Source organism: Bubalus kerabau, chromosome 1, assembly GCF_029407905.1.
Source record: "Bubalus kerabau isolate K-KA32 ecotype Philippines breed swamp buffalo chromosome 1, PCC_UOA_SB_1v2, whole genome shotgun sequence".
Classification (NCBI taxonomy): Eukaryota; Metazoa; Chordata; class Mammalia; order Artiodactyla; family Bovidae; genus Bubalus; species Bubalus kerabau.
In genome coordinates, this window is record NC_073624.1 from 92,169,072 (window position 1) to 92,187,573 (window position 18,502).

Genomic DNA, 18,502 nt, shown 5'->3' on the forward strand with positions numbered 1-18,502 from the left:
GGAGAAGGGGATGACAGAGGATGAGATGGTTGGATGGCATCACTGACTCAATGGACATGAGTTTGACCAAGCTCTGGGAGTTGGTGATGGACAGGGAAGCCTGGTGTGCTGCAGTCCATGGGGTCACAAAGAGTCGAACATGACTGAGTGATTGAACAACAACAACAACAATAACATTAATATAAAGTAGAAAAGATGTCTTTGTTTTCCTGCCTCCTTTCATCCTTCCTAATGCACCCCACTCTAATGGTCCCTTCTGTGCCCTATTATTAATCATTGATTTATTTTAATTTTGTGTTTTTTAAACTTGCTTTAAAAATTTCTCATATCTTAAAATGTATTAATATGTGTTCTGTAGGTGAAATAGGGTTTAGTAGTTAAAGAGATTTGAAAATACTTAAATTTTCTTTACTACAGGACTTCTTGATTTCTTAATGCTAATATGCATTGTGAATTTACAAGAGGGAACTATACTTTGCTGTTTCTCAAATATATTTGATTATAGAATCTTTGGGAGAAGAAATGTATTCTAATATTCTTCTAGAACATTGAAGCTGTTTTAACTATTAAAGTGGTAACTAACTTTTAAACCATAACTCCTTTGGGGAGGTATTTTCATTTAATAATGGACTTAAAAACAAAAAGACCAAATTAAGTAAAATGACAGGAAGACAAGCAGCTAGGTTGGTATTTGGGGATATGAGACTGTCCATACTGCCTATTTGTAAGACTTTCAAGAATCTGAAAGGTGAGAGGAAGTTTTCATAAATATAGAGAACCTACACCACTCTTCCTCCCAACCATCCATCCGTTTTCTAGGAGCTGTTCCCTGAGGTCATATTCAGCCGTGTCTTTCTTCAAAAACTTAGTCTGGTACTTCATGCCACAGTGGACAAAAGACAGAGGGAGAGTGGGTAGCCTCAGTCCTCCTGTTGTGTGGAATTGAAGAAGGGAGTGAGTTAACAGAGAGGTAGAATAAAGCCTCCAGAAAGTTGCTGACCTCTTCTTTTACCAAAGTGTAGAATGATCCATGAAACAAAAAGTACTTTAGAATAGATCATTCATCTGCTCATCTACCCATGCTGTCATGAATCCCAAGTTTCCCCTTTCAGGTTTTATAGCTAGAAATTTAATGTCAAATCTTCTGTTTTCTTATATACATTTTTACTCCAGCCAGATTACTTGTCTCAGAATTTAACATACACATTTCCTCTGTCATACACTCCTTGATGCTACTTTTCCAACCTAGTAATGCTGTCTTGTATCTTTGTAATTATCTAAATCCAACCAGTTCTCCCAAATTCACGTTAAGTAAACTCTGACTTCCCCTGGAAGTTTTTCTAGGTAACTGATTTCTCCTCTTTCTGACCCTCTGGGAGAAAGCCCCATGCCCTTTACCCTGGATTATTATCACATCAGATATTATTGGCTTAAGAATAAAGAACTAAGAGTAGAACATCACAACTTTGCCTTGACAAGCCTCCGGTCTCCATGATTGTTTAGTTTACTGATTACTTTAGCCACAGGATCTGATTCCATTCAGAACCAGCCTGAACCAGGAAATACAGTTCCGGGAGAGAGACTTATGAGTCCTTGTTGACTTGGAACCCATCCACGGGGAGCCTCCTTTAATAAATGACAAATGAAGTGGTTTCCTGCCTAGAAACTGTGTATTTAGGATTGATTAGCAGGTGTAGCAACCAGGTCAATTTAACTTGAGGAAAGAGATTACCTGCACTTTCCTGCTGGTGTAAAGCCTTCCCTCTGGCTGACTGGGTTTTTAAACTGGCTTATTTCCATGCCCCTTGTAGTTGCTACTTCAAGGTATAATTGGCAGGTGAGCTAACTCCCTTTGGCACTGAACCAGAGCTTGGAGTTAATGTCACTTAGGAAGCCATTTTTTGTGTTGGTTATAGTATAAAAAAGAAATTCTAACAAATTTGCAACAGTAAGATTACATTACACCTGACCGGGCACTAGGGGAATTATATGGATAAGTGCTTTCACACTGGGGCCAGATGAAAGCTGACATTTACCTGTGGGGAGGTAAAAGCAGCGGCTTTCCAGGATGTAAAACGTCAAGTCTGTCCTTATTGGTGATCCAGTAATAATCATCGCTAGACCCAGGTTTACTTTTCTTGTTAATTAATAAAATCTGTCTGACACATTGTTGGAGCTCTTAGTTGACTTAAAGTTTAAGTCTGTTAGGGAGCAGGATACGAAGTGGAACATGAAGCTAGAGTGTATAAAGTATTTTGAACGGTTGTCATAGTATGTGTCAGGGCAAAGGATACACACTCAGCCTGCCTTTAAAATGAAGGTTCTGTTTTATTGAAAGTCAAAAGGTACTTATTAAAAGGAGAAAAGTGGTAAGAAATTTGAGATTCTGAAACACATGAAGTCAATATAAGCCTGTGCTTAAGACTGAAATCTTTCCTGGCTGATTCTTCATTCACCTTAGAAAAGTTACTTCCTTTTATTTGAGCTTCTCTTTTCTTACTATATTAAACTATCACTAGTCTTAACAAATGCTTTTAGATCCTTAAATTTAAAGTTCATCTATAGAGATGCTGAAAATTCAGAAAATCATTTTATGAACAAAAGCACTTTCAAAAATGTCTAAAAACCATAGAAATAAAGGAATAGGCTACTGTTATAATGTGTTATCAGAAAGGTACCTAGCACTCTTTAGTTTTAAATTATTCTTAAGTTTTTGCATGTACATTAGCATCTTATTTCTACTAGTATTTGGCCTCCGTGGTTCTTGATAGTCTTTGACTTAAAATTCTAATGAGTTTGAGTCCATTGTAGTGAAGTGGATGAACCTAGAGCCTGTTATACAGGGTAAAGTAAGTCAGAAAGAGAAAAATGTCATATATTAACATATATATGGAATCTAGAGAAATGGTACTGATGAACCTATTTGCAGGGCAGGAATAGAAACTCAGATATACAGTACGGACTGTGGACACAGCAGGGGAAGGAGAGGGTGGGATGAATTGAGAGAGTAGTATTGACATATATAGTCTGTCATGTGTAAACTAGATCATCAGTGGGAGGCTGCTGTATAGCAGAGGGAGCTCAGCTAGTGCTCTGTGATGACCTGCAGGGGTGGAATGGGGGTGGCAGGGAGGGAGGCCCAAGAAGGAGGAGATACATGTGTACATACAGCTGATTCACACTGTTGTACAGCGGAAACTAACACAACATTGTAAAGCAATTATCCTCCAATCAAAAATAAATAAATTTAAAAGAATTCTAACTCTTTAACCATCTGAGAAAATAACTAAGTAACATACAAAACAAACAGGTTCCTTTCCAAACATGTTCAGTCATACTATCTGATTTCTTCATACTGATTTCTGTCCTGTGAAGAGGGAGCCTTAATTTTTACTTTACTGTTAAAAGGAATTTGAGTCTTAGGTTAAGCTGTTTGCCTAACATGACATCATATTTAAGTCACAGACTCAATATTTGAATCTATGTATTCTGCCTCCCAGTAACCTATGATCTTCATCCCACCCATCATCATTGATGGCTCACTTTTGCACTAAAGCTGGAAGAGAGACTCTTGGTGCATGTGTCATGCACGGGTTTGATTCCTAGTTTCCAGACCAGGAATCTAACTGTGCCCCCCCCTGCAAATTGCTGCTATTTCTTTTTCCCTAAACATATTGTAAGATATCATTGAGTCATATGGTCCCTGGTATTACTTTAGAATTGAGATGCTCTTTGAGCTCAAATGTGTGTACCATACTCATAAAACCAGTGTGGGGAATACGGAGTTTTAAGAAACACATGAAGTGTCATTAATTCTCTGCTGACAAAAACTACTAAAATTTTTCTTTTTTTGGTTGTTTTATATGAAAAGGAGGAAGTGTCTTAAGAAAAATAAAGGTGTTTGCATTGGCTGGGCTTTGCTTGGATTTCTGCTTTAGTGGAATTAGAATAAATAGGTTTTAGGTTTCCAGCAAATAAAATCAAGTATAAATGTTTTGTAAGAACATTATTGAGTGGTTTAGAGTATAAACCCTTGAAATAATTAGTTGGCTCAACAGTTGCTAGAATTGTTTCTGTTATAACATGGTTTTCTAATGCAGCTGCGCCTTCCCAGGTGACACTAGTGGTAAAGAGCCCGCCTACTGATGCAGGAGACAGGAGAGACATGGGTCCCATCCCTGGGCCGGGAAGATCCCCTGGAGGAGGGAATGGCAACCCCCTCCACTATTCTAGCCTGGAGAATCCCATGGACAGAGGAGCCTGGCAGGCTGCAGTCCATGGGGTCGCAGAGTCGGACACAAAGGAAATGACTGAACACGTACTAATGCAACAATCATAAACTAATGATAGCTAATAGTTTTTTGGAACCAGGAAATTACTGAAGGTAATAGTATAATCAGTAAGCTACATGTTAAAAATATTGATTGAAGGGCCTGCTTTAAATGATGGACATATAATGTATCTTAGAGATATGAGTGGTGATGCTACGGGGACAACTATTTTGACCAAGTAAATTACACAAAAAGCTTTAGAGTAAGTTGAGGAAATGGGAAGATGGTAAAAAAGTCTTGGTAAGGAGGGAAGGAAATACAGAACATTCAGACATTTACCAGTCTTTTTCCTTAACAGTGACAGGACATCTCAAACCATCCTTTGTGGTCAAAGACAGGATATGGAAATTCTGTGTGCTGTATAAGGCCCAGGCTTAATAAGACCTTGTGTCTTTCTAAACAGAGTCCCAACGATATTTAGCAGAATTTCATTAGCAGTTTCTGAGTCTAGTGTATCAGATGCTCATCATGGTGTGTTTCCATTCAGAAAATTGACAGAACAGTTGCAAGCTTAGTACCCTCATGTACTGAGTGAGCAAGGTAACAACAGAAAGTCTGGTGGTGTGAATGAGCCTCTCATCGCTCTGAAAGGACTCATTGCTCGTAGTTATGGCATCTAAAAAACTGTTACCTCAAACCACAGGTACTTTTGAATCTCCCGGCTACAGATTCCTACTGGCATCACCACAGCTTAGGAACAGATGGAAAACTTTAGCTAAAGTTTCTTCATTGTCAGAAAGTTGTATTACATTAAATTACTACTTTTAATTGTGAAAATTGCCTCTGCTCTTTATCTTATGCTTAGCCACTTTGCACTTCTGAACTCTTCTCACGTTCTCTGTTTATTTTGTGATGCACATATTTCCACAACTTAAGCTTTCAGAATACAGAAGTACAGTGATCAGTGTCTTTGTTGTGTGTGTGTGTTTTGGTAGAACCATTTGGAAGTTGCAGGCATCACAACGTGTCATCCCTAAATGCTTTAGCATTAATTACCTAAAACATAGTCATTCATCTATACAACTGTAATACGTTATGTGGTATACTTTTAAGAAAGCTCTTACAGTGTTTGTGTTGGTCTCAGCTTACTTCGGTGATGCCGTCAGCTAGCAGTGCCTAAGGGCACTCACCTGGGCCCTGTGCTACTGGCGGCCCCCACCCCATGAATCAAGTGTTGTGGCAGACAGGCCCTTGTGGCTCTGATGATTGCTACATGCACCTCGGCAACAAAAACAAGGCTTATTACTCACAAGTCCTGGAGGGTACATGGCATGCCTAGACCCACACAGTGAAGTGTGTTTAAGGAGAGCATGAACCTTGAGTCATGCCTTTATTGGGGTCCAGGATGGGGTGCCTTGAGTTTTGTGGGTTCATTGTTTATTAGTGAATTTAAAACATAAAAGCAAGAATTAAAGCATAGGAAGGAAAAGTTCCAGTCACTCAAGTGGTCAGTTATGTAGCTCACCCAGGACCTTCTAAGAGGATGGCCTGGCATCGCCCTTTCTCTTGTTGTGTGGCTTATTTATTTGAGATGATTATCTTTGAAGGGAATGTCGGCAACCAAAAGCTTAATGTCAGGCACTTAAATTATTAGCAGAAAAACTAATTGTCAGGTACTTACACTACATGTAATTTAACATTTATTCATTTTTCTGTTTTAAAGACTTGTGAAAAATTTAATGAAAAATTGCAGAGATTCATCAGGCTTCTCTCTGAGAAAATATCCCAACAGTTAATCCATAGATTCCTCTGTTTAATGCTTGGCCGACATCACAGAATCTTTGAGTAGATGTTATCAATAGATAGTAACATGACGGACAACAAACAAAAAGAAATAAAAGTCCTTATTGCTTTTCAGTGTTTTTTGGCATGGAAAGATAAGCTTATTTTTTTACTGGAATGGTCATATGACCCCTGGCAGAGGAAATGACAACCCACTGCCGTCTTCTTGCCTGTAAACTCCCCTGGACAGAGGAGCCTGGCAGGCTACAGTCCATAGGGTTGCTAAGAATCAAGACACGACTGAGCACTCACGCCGTCATATGATTCCCCACACAGTGCACTGTGGATTTCTTATGATCACCAATGAGTGATTCAAGAAACAAAGCTTGTGTAAAGGGATGCTAACCATTCTTACAGGAAATAGAAGTGCAGTCCTGATGTGCTAGCTCATAGTGACACTAAAAAGTCTAATGGTGATGGTACTGTTTTCCTTGCTGAGAGTGTCCTGTGGCACTCTGCTGTCTCATAATAAAGATTGTAAGCTGCAGAAAGCTTACTTGTTTGCTAAGCTCTTTTAATAAATATTTTACAAGCTTCGTCAGTTAAATTTGTCATCTGATGGACAGTGTCTGCATCTTAAGGTGATTCAGCAGCAGAGGAGAGGTGATAATACTGAACTCGAGGCCTGGCAGCTCCTGTCTCAGATGTGCTTTTGTTTTGCCTTTTAGGTGTTCCAAATGCTGCTAGAGTTCTTGGAGCAAAATGTTTGCCAAGGTTTGGGAAATGCTTTCTTAGCAAAAGTGTTGCTACCCCACAATAGTTGTATCTTCTCTCTAGTCTGGCACTTTGGAATTAATATGCCGACCAAATTTGTTACAAATCTGTGTATTAACATCATGCATAATGATTATCAAACCTGTTCTTTATCACTTCACTATAAAGGATTTTACTCCTTGAGAAAATGTCCCTGCCTTATACTTTTTTGAATATCTCACTCTGTAGTCTCCATATTAACTACTTTGTGCTAACATAACAACATATAGAGCTAAACTGAGTTGAGTTTTTTTTTTCCTGTGTGTGTGTGTGTATGTGTATATATATGTGTGTGTATATATATGCATATGTGTGTGATTAGTTTTACAACCAGAAACAAGAGAACTTTTATTAACCCTGTAGTTATACACAAGTTCAAAAGGAGAAATTAGAATGAATTTCAACTATGAAGAGAGTTGGAACATTTTATGTTTGTACAGATAGTAAAGCTTTAGGGTTTTTATTTTTTTTTTTTTTTTGCCACTACTAAGCAAAACTGATGTGGTAAGGAAAATTATTTGTATCCAGAGGTTTAATACTAGGGCAACGTATTATCTCATGTTCATTGAAGATGGTGGGCTCTCTTATAAGGACATGGAAAAGCTTTCCCATGCTTACAAACCATTTACATTTATAGTGGAGAAAATTCTAATTGCCTGTTTAATGTTCTTTTTCGATAAAAAAGCCTTCCAGAAACCTTTGATTCCATCTTTTCTGGATTATTATTAAACGTTTATCCAAAACTAGCACCAGTATATGTGTCTTTTGACTGCTCTGCATTCTAAAGACTAAAGTGCTAGTGGACTTGATAAGCAACTGCGCTAAAATATTGAAGATCTATAAATCCTAATTGTGGTTAAATGCATTGGGCCCTAGCAGGGGTATTGCTTGGTAAAAATTCATTAGAAGCAAAACTGACCAGTTTTATAGACCAGAATATAAAATAAAATATATGTACATATGTAGAAATATGTAATTTTCATGAGGACTTGTGCTTTAGCACAATTTACCAATAAGTGTTTTGTAGTTTGCTACTGCCATCTACTGGTTCTCAACTCTTAAATGTCTAGCTACTGATTTACTGTAATATGTTATCAGTAGAAATAAAAGGGAATTCGATTCCTGTATTGAAATCTTTAAAATAGTCTTTGCTGAGGGTGAGATAAGATTTTCATGTGGTGTATACAGTGCTTATTTTGTAGTATGCTTTTAGGGAACAAACGCATAAGTCTTTCTCCACTGTTAACACTGTGCCATTTTTCTGTTTGAATTTCTGATCCAACATTCTTTCCCTTTGTCATCCCTTCCTAGTTTAATGGATCGGGAAGTGGCATTGCTTGCTGAAATGGACAAAGTGAAAGCTGAAGCAAGTAAGATTGATCTTTATTAAAACTATTAACAGTTAATAAGTACCTGCCTCTCAATCCCCATAACAAAAGCTCAATGTAAATGCCACACTAAGAGTTTGTATATTTAGTTAAACAGTCTTGAGTAATTGTACTGTGCTGGCAGAGGAATGCTTTCAGGTTAAACAACTTTATAATAGCCCGTTTATCAATATTTCCAAATTTTAATATTTTGAATATAGATTTCAATGTCTACATCATGGTGTCTGCCACCTCAGCACCAGCTAAGGAAAATCGGTTATCTTGCAGGTGCCTGGGTTTTATTTTGTTTTTTCCTTCAGTGACTGAATAATTCCTTTGGGTTTTTTCCTACTTGGGAAAAAGCCTTTGGCATAATCAGAGACTTTACCAGGTTGCTTACAATGTATCCCTGTCATTACCTCTTGCAGAACTTTGTTTTCTCAGTTTGTTGAAACTTCACTCAGTGTCTGTTATCCTTGGCTAGGGAAAAAGTCAATTAATTGAGGGTTCAGGATACCCATGACTAGGACTCTTTGAGAGATTACTAAAATAGATTCTGGAAGAACAGTCTAAGTCGAATAATTTGTGGGATTTTGTACAGAAGAACCCAGATAGCTGTTTTGGTCATTTCCGTTAAGGATTAGGTTAAAGATAGACAGCTATATGAAAAGAAGAGAATGTCAACTGCACTTTGTACAATGGCATTGATTTAGGGCTTTCCAGCAGTTTTTACCTTTGTGCATTGAATGCCAGATTTGTAATTAGGAAGGTTGTTTCTTTTAACCTGCTCTCATCAAACTGTTGAGAATAGATATAGGTTGAGATGACTCACAGTTAAATCATTTGTGTCTGTGGTCTTGGACCAGAGGAGGCAGCTTTGAAGCACTGAATTGAGTTCAGTTTTGATCCATTTTAACCCACTCCAGTGTTCTTGCCTGGAGAATCCCAGGGACGGGGGAGCCTGGTGGGCTGCTGTCTATGGGGTCGCACAGAGTCAGACACGACTGAAGTGACTTAGCAGCAGCAGCAGCAGCAACAAAGTGTTGGATACATAGCAGAGGTGCTATCCATTGTTTTTCAGAGGTGAGATATCACTTAAATTGAGTGGTATATCCTGAAATTTCTAGTGACAGTTTCGGTCCATTCTTGTACCGATGTATTCTCTTTTTGAAGGTGAAGTTTCAGAGAGGAAAAAAGACATAGTCCTTACTGTCAACAGTTGAGAAGAAGGTGCTTTTTAAAATACATCTTTTATAGAAAAACTTTAACATATTTCAAATAGAGAGGCTGATATAATCACCACCCCCCCAGCACCCAGCCTTAACCAATTATCAATTCATAGCCAATCTTTTAGTATCAAATTAAGAGCTACAGAGTTTTGCTGAAATTCATCAATTTTATATCAGTATCTCCTTGCTCCCATACTAAAAATCCTAGTTCTCAATGACACTAATGTAATTACTCTTTTACCAATAATATCAAGTTTCTTTTTTCTTTTTTATGTATTATAGTTTTATTAATTATATATTCATAGTACTTCACAGTTTAGGGTTTTACACACTCATTCATATCTGATCTTAGCATCAACCTTATGGGAGATTTAGGTTTTCTGACTTTTTAATTTTTTTCATTTCATAAATGAAAACACTAGTTCCTTGGAAAAATGTGACTTGTTCAAGATCATATACTTAGGCTCTCTGAATTATATGCTATGTGTAGAAATCTGTACTTGACACATTTCTCCATCTTGATATTTGTAATTTTATCTTAGAATCCTAGAATGCTGAAGCTGAGAGAAAGTGAATTTGATACAAATGACTAATAGATTTTATCTTGGGAGCCAGACCAATGAATCGTTTGTATTTGTTGGGCCTTTGTGTTGAGAAACTTTCGTATGCATGTTCTTAATTTATTGCAAAAATATGCCCTATTGCTTAACCTGACAGGGGTATGAGCAGCCCATCCATATTTGTGGCAAATCAGACTGAGAAAACCTGCTAAAGACATTCCAGCTCTCTGTAACACCGGATGTAGCTCTTCAAAAATTCTTTTTTTTCTAACATAAATTTGGCTAATTTCTCAGTAGGTTACAGGATTCTGTGCATAACAGTTAGGAATTGAGTTTAACTGCATGCCACGGAATGGCGTAAATAAATGTGAGGTTCTTTTTCTCTCATGAAATGAAAGGTCCAGAGGTAAGCAGTCCAGGGCTGTAGGGCATCTCCAAAATGATATGAGGGACCCAGGCTTCGCTATCCTTCTCCCCAGCCAGCCTTACAGGGTGTTTGTCCTCTGTAGTCCCTGCCTCTTTACTCTGAGAGACTTTTTATTGTCTATTATCCTTCGTGGCCATACCTGATTGATGCACCTCGGAGCAAACCAAAGATGATGCTTTTTTAAAAGAAGTAAAACAGACTTCCCTGGCGGTCCAGTGGTTAAGACTTCAAGCTTCCACTGCAGGGGGCTCAGGTTCCATCCCTGGTCAGGTAACTAAGATCCACAGTGTGGCCGAAAAAAATTTTTTCTAATTAAAAAGTTTAAAAAGTTATTCTACTAAAAAAGGCTGTGAACAATCTAAATATGCATCATTAGGGAACTTGAGTATTGTGGTATTCCATATAGGCAGAGAGTATATTAGGAAATATACATGAAAAATTGTTGTCAGTGGTTTCTTCCGGGGAGGGGAACACAGAGTCAAGTGGAAGTTTTGATTTATTTATTTGGCTGCACCAGGTCTTAGTTGCAGCATGCAGGATCTGTAGTTGCAGTGTGTAAACTCTTAGTTGAAGCTTGTGGGATCTAGTCCCTGACCGGGGACCATACCCATGCCCTCTGCATTGCGAGTGCAGAGTCTTAACCACTGGACCACCAGGAAAGCCCCAGTGTACATGCTTCTGAATAAATTTTTTTTAACTGGGAAGAGGAGAAAGAAAAATGACAAATGATTTATGAGTCTTTATGAGTCATAAAAAGTGTTTACCATATAAACTGCCTTCAGAGTTCCTCAAGAAGGTGGAAACTGGACCTTTGGTATTTTCACTTTCTGGGTGGGTGGGCAGCAAAGCCTTTGGCTGTGCAAGTACACACTGCAAGGCCTGTATTTCCAGTCCTTCTTTGTCCTATTTAGCAGACCATAAGAGTCATGATCCCTTTCCCTCTACAGTGGAAATTTTGCTTAGCCGTCAAAAGAAAGCCGAACTTCTAAAGAAAATGACTGATGTGGCTGTTCGGATGTCAGAAGAGCAGTTGGTCGAGCTCAGAGCTGATATCAAGGTAAAACTTCCTTCTCTTTTCTGCCTTTCTTCTTACCCTCGGGGACTAAAGTAGCAAATCTCCATAATTCATGGCGATATCTAATATATTGAACTCATGACCCCTTCTTCCCAAACCTGGCCCTTTTCAAAGTTCTCTTGCTCTGTAAATGGTACTGTCATCCGCCCAGTGTCCAAAGTGGAAACCTTAGGAAGTTTCTCCTTTTCCCACAATTAAATCTATCAGCAGACCCTGTCCATTTGACCTTCTGCACAATCTCCGATCTGACCTTTTCTCTTTGTCTCCACCACTACCATCATGATCAAGCTACTGTGATCTCTTGCTTTGACTTCTGTAGTAGCCTCTTAACTAATTCCAGTTCTCCACTTGGCCACCACCTTGCCATCCTCACCTGTTCATATCTGTTCCTCACACTACAGACCCTGCTTCAGACTTCCCATTGCTTTCAGAATAGTCTCTAATCCTTAACGGCCTGTAGGGCTCCATATGGTCTGGCCCTACTGCCATCCTTTGCACTTTGTCCCCCTTGGTCCCAGTGCTTCGGCTGTGCTAGCTCTCCTTTCCACAGGCATACCTGTTCCCTCCTGTCAGGGTTGTTGCACATGCTTTCCCATCTGCCCAGAACATTCTTTTCCCTCCTTTCTCCCCCACTGCCCCCCAACCACCTACCTGCACCATTCCAGCTCACATCTCATTCCTGATCTCCTCAGCCTTTCTGGCTTTCCTGCCACATCCCCTGTTTGTGCCTTCCTAGCACGCTTATAATTGTATGTGTAGTTGAGTAACCTGTCTTCCTCACTCGATAGGCACTACTGTGTCTCCAGGGCCCTGGCATAGTGCCTTGACACCTAGTAGGTATTCAGTAGACATTTAAATAGTTGGTTGGTCAATTCTGATTTTATAAGAGAAAAATGAGCAGTTTGAGATATTGGTTATATTGTAATCTGTCTATAAAGATTACTTGAATTCAATACTCAGACATTTTAAAATCTTATGTAAAGAACAGTATTTCTGAGACTAAGATGGGAACCCGAGAGAGGCTGGGTTAATCATGGGTAGTTGTAGACACCAGCATTCTAATTAATTGTTTCTCAACTGTGAGCTGTATGAACCAGGGGAGTTGGCTTTCTCTACTCCCAAGACCTAACTCTGCTCTTTCTGAAGTGTGAAATTTACTGCCATATTTAAGAGGAAAACTTGCTGGGGAGATTTTATAACAGCCTTTGGGAAATAAAAGCACAGACAGAAGGTCATCTGAGACCTTACAGGCATCCCAGTTACCATCCTGACCTGGTCTTTCATGCAAACCTATATTGTGTTATCCCCTTGCTCCTTCCCCTTAGACTATACTGGGGAGAAATAGTGAAGCCAGCAATGTAAGTTTTAAAGTACCATTTTCTGATTAACTAAGGCTATTTTGCTAAATTTTATAGAGAGTCTTCCTCGTATTGATGCCAGTCATTCTCATTCAACTATCTGGGAGAAGCCGGAAACCCCTTTGGAATTAGATAAGAATTCTGGCTCTCATAGGCTTCATCTGTTCCCCTTCCCACGTGGTTGAAGAGCTGCTAGAAATATTTCTGCAGGCTGACTAAGGATCTGTTTCTCCACGTTTTCAGTGTACTGAAGTGGGTGCTGTGCAATTTAAATGTCTTATTTCCAGATCATTTTATTTCCGTCATTCCTGTTATGTCTTTGGCTCAGCAAACCCTAGAATTTGCTTCAGAATTAATCTCAGACTGATATTACATGTCTGAAGGCTTTGTTACAGAGATTCATGAGCTTTCCTGAGCCACAATATACCCTGAAGCTTTAGGACTTCAAGGCCCAAAGCTAATTGTTACTCCTTCTCTCCCATTTATTGCTTCTAGGTGCATCCCAAGGATTGTGATGCATTTGATTCTACCCCTTGAAAATCCAAAGGGGAATTAGGACACCCCCAGACAGAGGACTGCTCTGAGGAGTTCAGTTCTTCTAAATTATATCTAAGCCTTAACTTTTCTTTCTTATTCTCTTTTTCATCTGAAAAAATGATTCCAGGCTACCTTAGAAATTGTTTATTGAAATAGACCGCAGAAGCATTTTATTCCTGACATTTTTCTAGTCCCACTATTTCTATAGTATAGTTAGTTTTTGACCCAAGAGGTTGGTTACTTCTCGGCTCAGTCTGCTTAAAAGGATTAAATTACTTGCAGCACAAACTCTTCTGATTTGCAAAGCTGACTTTTCACATGAATGATTTTCCAACTCAAGAAATTGTTCCTATTTCAAGGACTAACAAATCCTACTTTGTATAAAGAGGTGCAGTGGGTTTCCTAAGGAAGTTTCTATTAAAGAACATCAAACCATTTATTTAAATGGAATCATTGTTGTAACTATGGACATTTTTGCTGCCTCTGCCTGTGTATATAATGGAGCAGTGTGAAGAGTAGCCAACAGTGGAGAGAAAGATGACCCTCCATTGTGAGTTCCTTCTCCTTCCTTCAGTTTCTCTTGATTTACACCTAATGACCATCATACAGCATTTCATAAAGCTCCCAAATGGACTTATCTTTAGACTCTTAAAGAAAATGGCTGGATTTTGTCAGCCACCCAGCATTGTTAATATATGGCCACTTAGTGAAATTTGAAGCACAAAAAGAAATCAGTTGAAAGTAATCCTGTTTATCTGTTTATAGTTGGTTTAGTCGCTAAGTCGTGTCTGACTCTTGTGACCCTGTGGACTGTAGCCTGCCAGGCTCCTCTGTCCATGGCATTCTCCAGGCAGGAATACTGGAGTGGGTTGCCATTTCCTTTTCCAGGGGGTCTTCCTGACCCAGGAATTGAAGCCAGCTCTCCTGCATTGCATAGCAAGCTAGAAATCCGTACATTGTTTGTCTCATCTGGAGGTTTGTCTTTGTCTTTTCCCCAGCACTTTGTTAGTGAACGTAAATATGATGAGGATCTGGGACGAGTGGCCCGATTCACCTGTGATGTAGAGACCCTGAAGAAGAACATTGATTCATTTGGACAAGGTGAGATGGTGAGAGATTGAGGGTGCCGGAGACGGTGAGGAGAAGACCACCCTCTCCTAACTGGAGACTGAAGTGCCAATTGGCTTCTTCCCTGACTCTTGCTCCCTCTTGGGTTTTGGTTTGCTTGCTTGCTTGCTTTTATGAAAAGGGACTCAGAGACACTTAACAAGTCAGTGAACACAGATGCTTTGAGCTCTGAGGATGGGCATTTCCCAGCTCCCTAAATTTGTGGTTGTTTTTTCATCATTTTCTGCTGAGCTGAGAGGTGTTTGGCTGCAGTGTAAAGAGCATGTGCACTAGAGTCAGACCAGGTTTGAATCCCCGTGTCTATACTCTATATGCTGCCCTCAGTTTACTCCTCTCCAAAATGGAGGTAACACTACCTGCTTTGCCTGGCACATAACGGGGCGGGGCGGGGGTGGGGGGAGCTGAGGAGGCGGGAACAGAGATGCCTCTAAGATGAGCGCTTGTAAGTGATGCATCAGTCAGACCCAGAGACCCTCTCGACGTAAAACTGAAATAAATGTTGGACTTAGGGCAGTGATTGTGAACTCAACATTAGCCCAGGCTTAAAACCAAGGAAAAAAAATCTAGGGACTACTTTTAAACCATTGAATTCTGACAAAATTTGAAAATGTTAATATTTTTCAACTAGATTGATATTTTGAATTTGGAGTTACATTTGCAGAAAGAACCTTAGGAAGGAAGATAGATATTTGTTGTGAAGACTAGTTGTGTTCGTACGTAACTCATCTTGCATGATTCAAATGTTTAAAAAAGAATTTAGCTTTTCATTTAACTTTTTCTTTCTTTGCGAAGTTGGTACTTTAGAAATGTTCCTTGCATAGGAAACTGAACATATGGCCCATACTATTGTTCCTAGGCTTAGTCAGCCACTGGAGCCAAAGCCAGGCGTTGAGGTGGTAGGAACGCCAAGAAATCGTTAGTTGGTGGGGGGATGGGCCACTCTGACGGATTGTTACAAAGCCGTGGGGATTTGGAAGGCATGGAGGAAGAGGGCAGAAGGGAGGTTTTCCTTCCTGTTACCTCCTTAAAAGCTTAGCTTTACAAATACTCAGACAGTTCTTTATCCTAAATTGCTCATTGTGAAATGGAGAAACAGGGAGAAATTACCAGTCATGCTCTTCTATCACGTGACCACATCTTTCTCATGTTGCTGTCTCAGTGTCCCATCCAAAGAACAGCTATTCGACCCGGTCTCGATGTAGCTTGGTTGCATCTGTGTCTTTGAGTAACCCGTGCGACGCCTCTGCTGCTGCTGCTTCCACCTGCGCCTCTGCTCCCAGCCTTACAAGCGCTAACAAGAAGAACTCGGCACCGGGGGAGACGCCTGCAACCACAGCAAACTCCGGTGGCCGATCCTACCAGCCTCACCGAGAGGTAACCTAGCTTCCACTGAGCGTGTTAGGCAGAAAAGCTTTTAAACCAGGTTGTCACAGTTTAAACGCTGACAGCTCAGTACATGACCCACTTCTCTTTATGCCCCTTCCACACCTATCTTGAATCCCTCCAGCCTCAGTTAGTTCCAGAGAAAGGGTTTGGTGTGTATGTTCCAGTTCACCAGCCAGTTTAGATTTCCCGTTGCCAGGACTACTGACTTTCTGATGTTGGCAGTGATCCTCGCTGTCGTAGGCAGTAGTCTTGCCTGGTAATTGGTCACACTGGGAGTCGTGCACCCATCTGGAGGTGGAAAGCACCACAGTGGCAGGTTCGCCAGAATGCGTCTGAAGCAGCAGCTCCCCGGAAGCACAGGGAGAGCATACCCGGGAGAGAGAGAGAGCATGAACCAGGTAGGGCAGGGAGCAGACACTAGAAAGTTGAAGCAGAATCCATAGTTGCTTTTCCTTGATTTGAAGGAGATACCATAAGAGCCATCCAAGGCAGTGCTGTGAATTAGCCTGAAGTAAGTAATTCTTCAGACTGGTATTACATTGGAATTGGAGGACAAAAATAAAATCGTGTGCCATGAGCTCTCTGGGTTGTACTGTGAATGTGTTAAATGTCACAGCAGCGTGATTTAATCTGTGGTTCATGATATATAGCAAAGTAGAGCATAGTGAGGCGTATTTTATTATTCAACTGTTCATTATCTTTACAAATGGCTTATGATCTACAAAATTCAGACATGTGATAAGACACTTGCCCAGTTGAGGGCTTATAATAGCCCCAGAGAATGCTCTTTCTTCCTCAGCCCAGCTAAAGAAAAGCTCTTCAGTGGAGAGGACCCTGAGGTGAAAGGCAGAGGGGAGATAGCGAAAGATTTATGAGTTCTCATTAGGTCTAGGTTGGATCGGCTGACCAAATTCTGTGAGTATGGAGAGAACCGAGTCCCAAGCATGGGATACCACTGCTAGGCTTTCAGAATATTCCTGTGCATGGAACTGGCACACCTGGGGTGCCCTTATACCACTGTGCTCTGAACATTGTATTCTTTTATCCTTAGGCATTGCCGGGAAACAGACGAGGAGGACAAGGCTACAGGCCACAAGGCCCAAAGTCCAGTGACCCCACGAACCAAGGGCGACATGACAGCATGGGTCGTTACAGAAATAGCTCGTGGTATTCATCTGGTTCCAGGTACCAGAGTGCTCCATCCCAGGCACCAGGAAACACTAGTGAACGGGGCCAGGCTCACTCTGCAGGGACCAATGGGACTGGAGCCAGCATGGAGCCCGGCCCACCCAAGCCCTCATTCAGGAAGGGGCTCCCCCAGCGCAAACCTAGGACCTCTCAGCCTGACGTTGTGAACTCCTGAGGAAGATTCCATCCGGTCTCTCTCTTCTTTCCCACACAATTCAACTTGGTAACTGGACTTTAGGAAACTTATAGTTAGATTTAATAACAAAAAGAAGTTTACGCATATCACTTTTTATGCCATTCTAAATATTTTGCCATTCTAAATATTTTGGTTTCTTCTCTCCTCGTTTCCTCTTTACCATTTTTGGAAGGGAAGCTGTTTTTGTTTTTTTTTTCTTCTTTCCCTTGACCTTTCCCGGTGAGATGGATTGATTCTGATTGGTCATTTCCACCAGAAATCACAGGCAACTGTTGCCAGGTTTCCCAAGGGTAAGCAGTGTTCTTCCCGGGGCTCCAGGCCTTCCAGAGGCCTGAAGAAGCCTTCCTCAGCCAGCCCAACTGTCCAGGCGTTCAGGAGGAGATGGATCACGGCTGGTCTTGCTACCTTTCTGTCGCAGCAGGAGCCGCACGTGCCTGTTGGGTTCCCTGTACACAACAGTGTGAACAGGAGAGGCAGCAAGGGGGTTGTGTACAGCCCTGAATTGGCCAGAAAAGGGGGGATTGAATAGGTGAAAATGGAAGAACCCTGGGACACATTTGAGAATCTGCCTGTGCTCCTAAGCTGTGCCTGAGACTGACACTCAGATCGCAGTTTTAGTCTCTCGCTTGGCACCATGGCTTAACCTGTGGTTTCTTCCATATGCCCAAGCCTTGTTTTCTATGATCTTAGGCTGCAAACCAGTCTAGGGAAGTCTATGGGAAAGTAGCATTAATTCAAGGGAAAAAAGTATTTCTTCATTTCAGTGTTTGAAGATTTTTGTTGCTATTGTTCTCCCTCTTTCCTGATTCCCATTCTGACCCTGAACCAAATTTATAGCAATATAATTAGTGTTAATCTAAGGTGTCAACCATCCAAAAATTGCTGCAGTCAATCTTTAGAGGTGAATAAATAAAAACAATTGCATAAATGTTCCCACGTTTGTTTCACCGCAGGAAGCGACTTCATTTCATTACTGTTTTTCTCTGGGCCTCATGGGATAGAAGTCACTCGGACAGCTTGTTTGGGGCTTCAGTGAGGGTATCCAGTTCCTCAGTCATTTGTCCACTGCTTTAGCTTCAGAACCAAGTTAAATACAAAAGTCAGGGTGAGCAGATGCAGCTGTTTCTCTTGGGAAGAGGTCTGTAGGAGACGGAAGGGTAACTTTCCAAAGGAGAACCTACCAGC

At 40.6% G+C, this 18,502-nt stretch overlaps 1 protein-coding gene across 5 annotated transcripts in view; it reads left to right on the forward strand.

The window, feature by feature from the left end:
* The window catches only part of SPATS2 (spermatogenesis associated serine rich 2), a 158,581-nt gene extending 140,332 nt beyond the window's left edge, over positions 1-18,249 (forward strand). For all 5 annotated transcript variants that reach the window (XM_055582908.1, XM_055582886.1, XM_055582876.1 and 2 more), the window contains 5 exons: positions 8,178-8,236; positions 11,397-11,506; positions 14,418-14,520; positions 15,707-15,921; positions 16,985-18,249. In XM_055582908.1, the coding sequence (XP_055438883.1) occupies positions 8,178-8,236; positions 11,397-11,506; positions 14,418-14,520; positions 15,707-15,921; positions 16,985-17,296 (799 nt within the window). In that variant the 3' untranslated portion in view covers positions 17,297-18,249. The remainder of the gene's footprint in view (positions 1-8,177; positions 8,237-11,396; positions 11,507-14,417; positions 14,521-15,706; positions 15,922-16,984) is intronic.
* Positions 18,250-18,502: the final 253 nt, after the last annotated feature.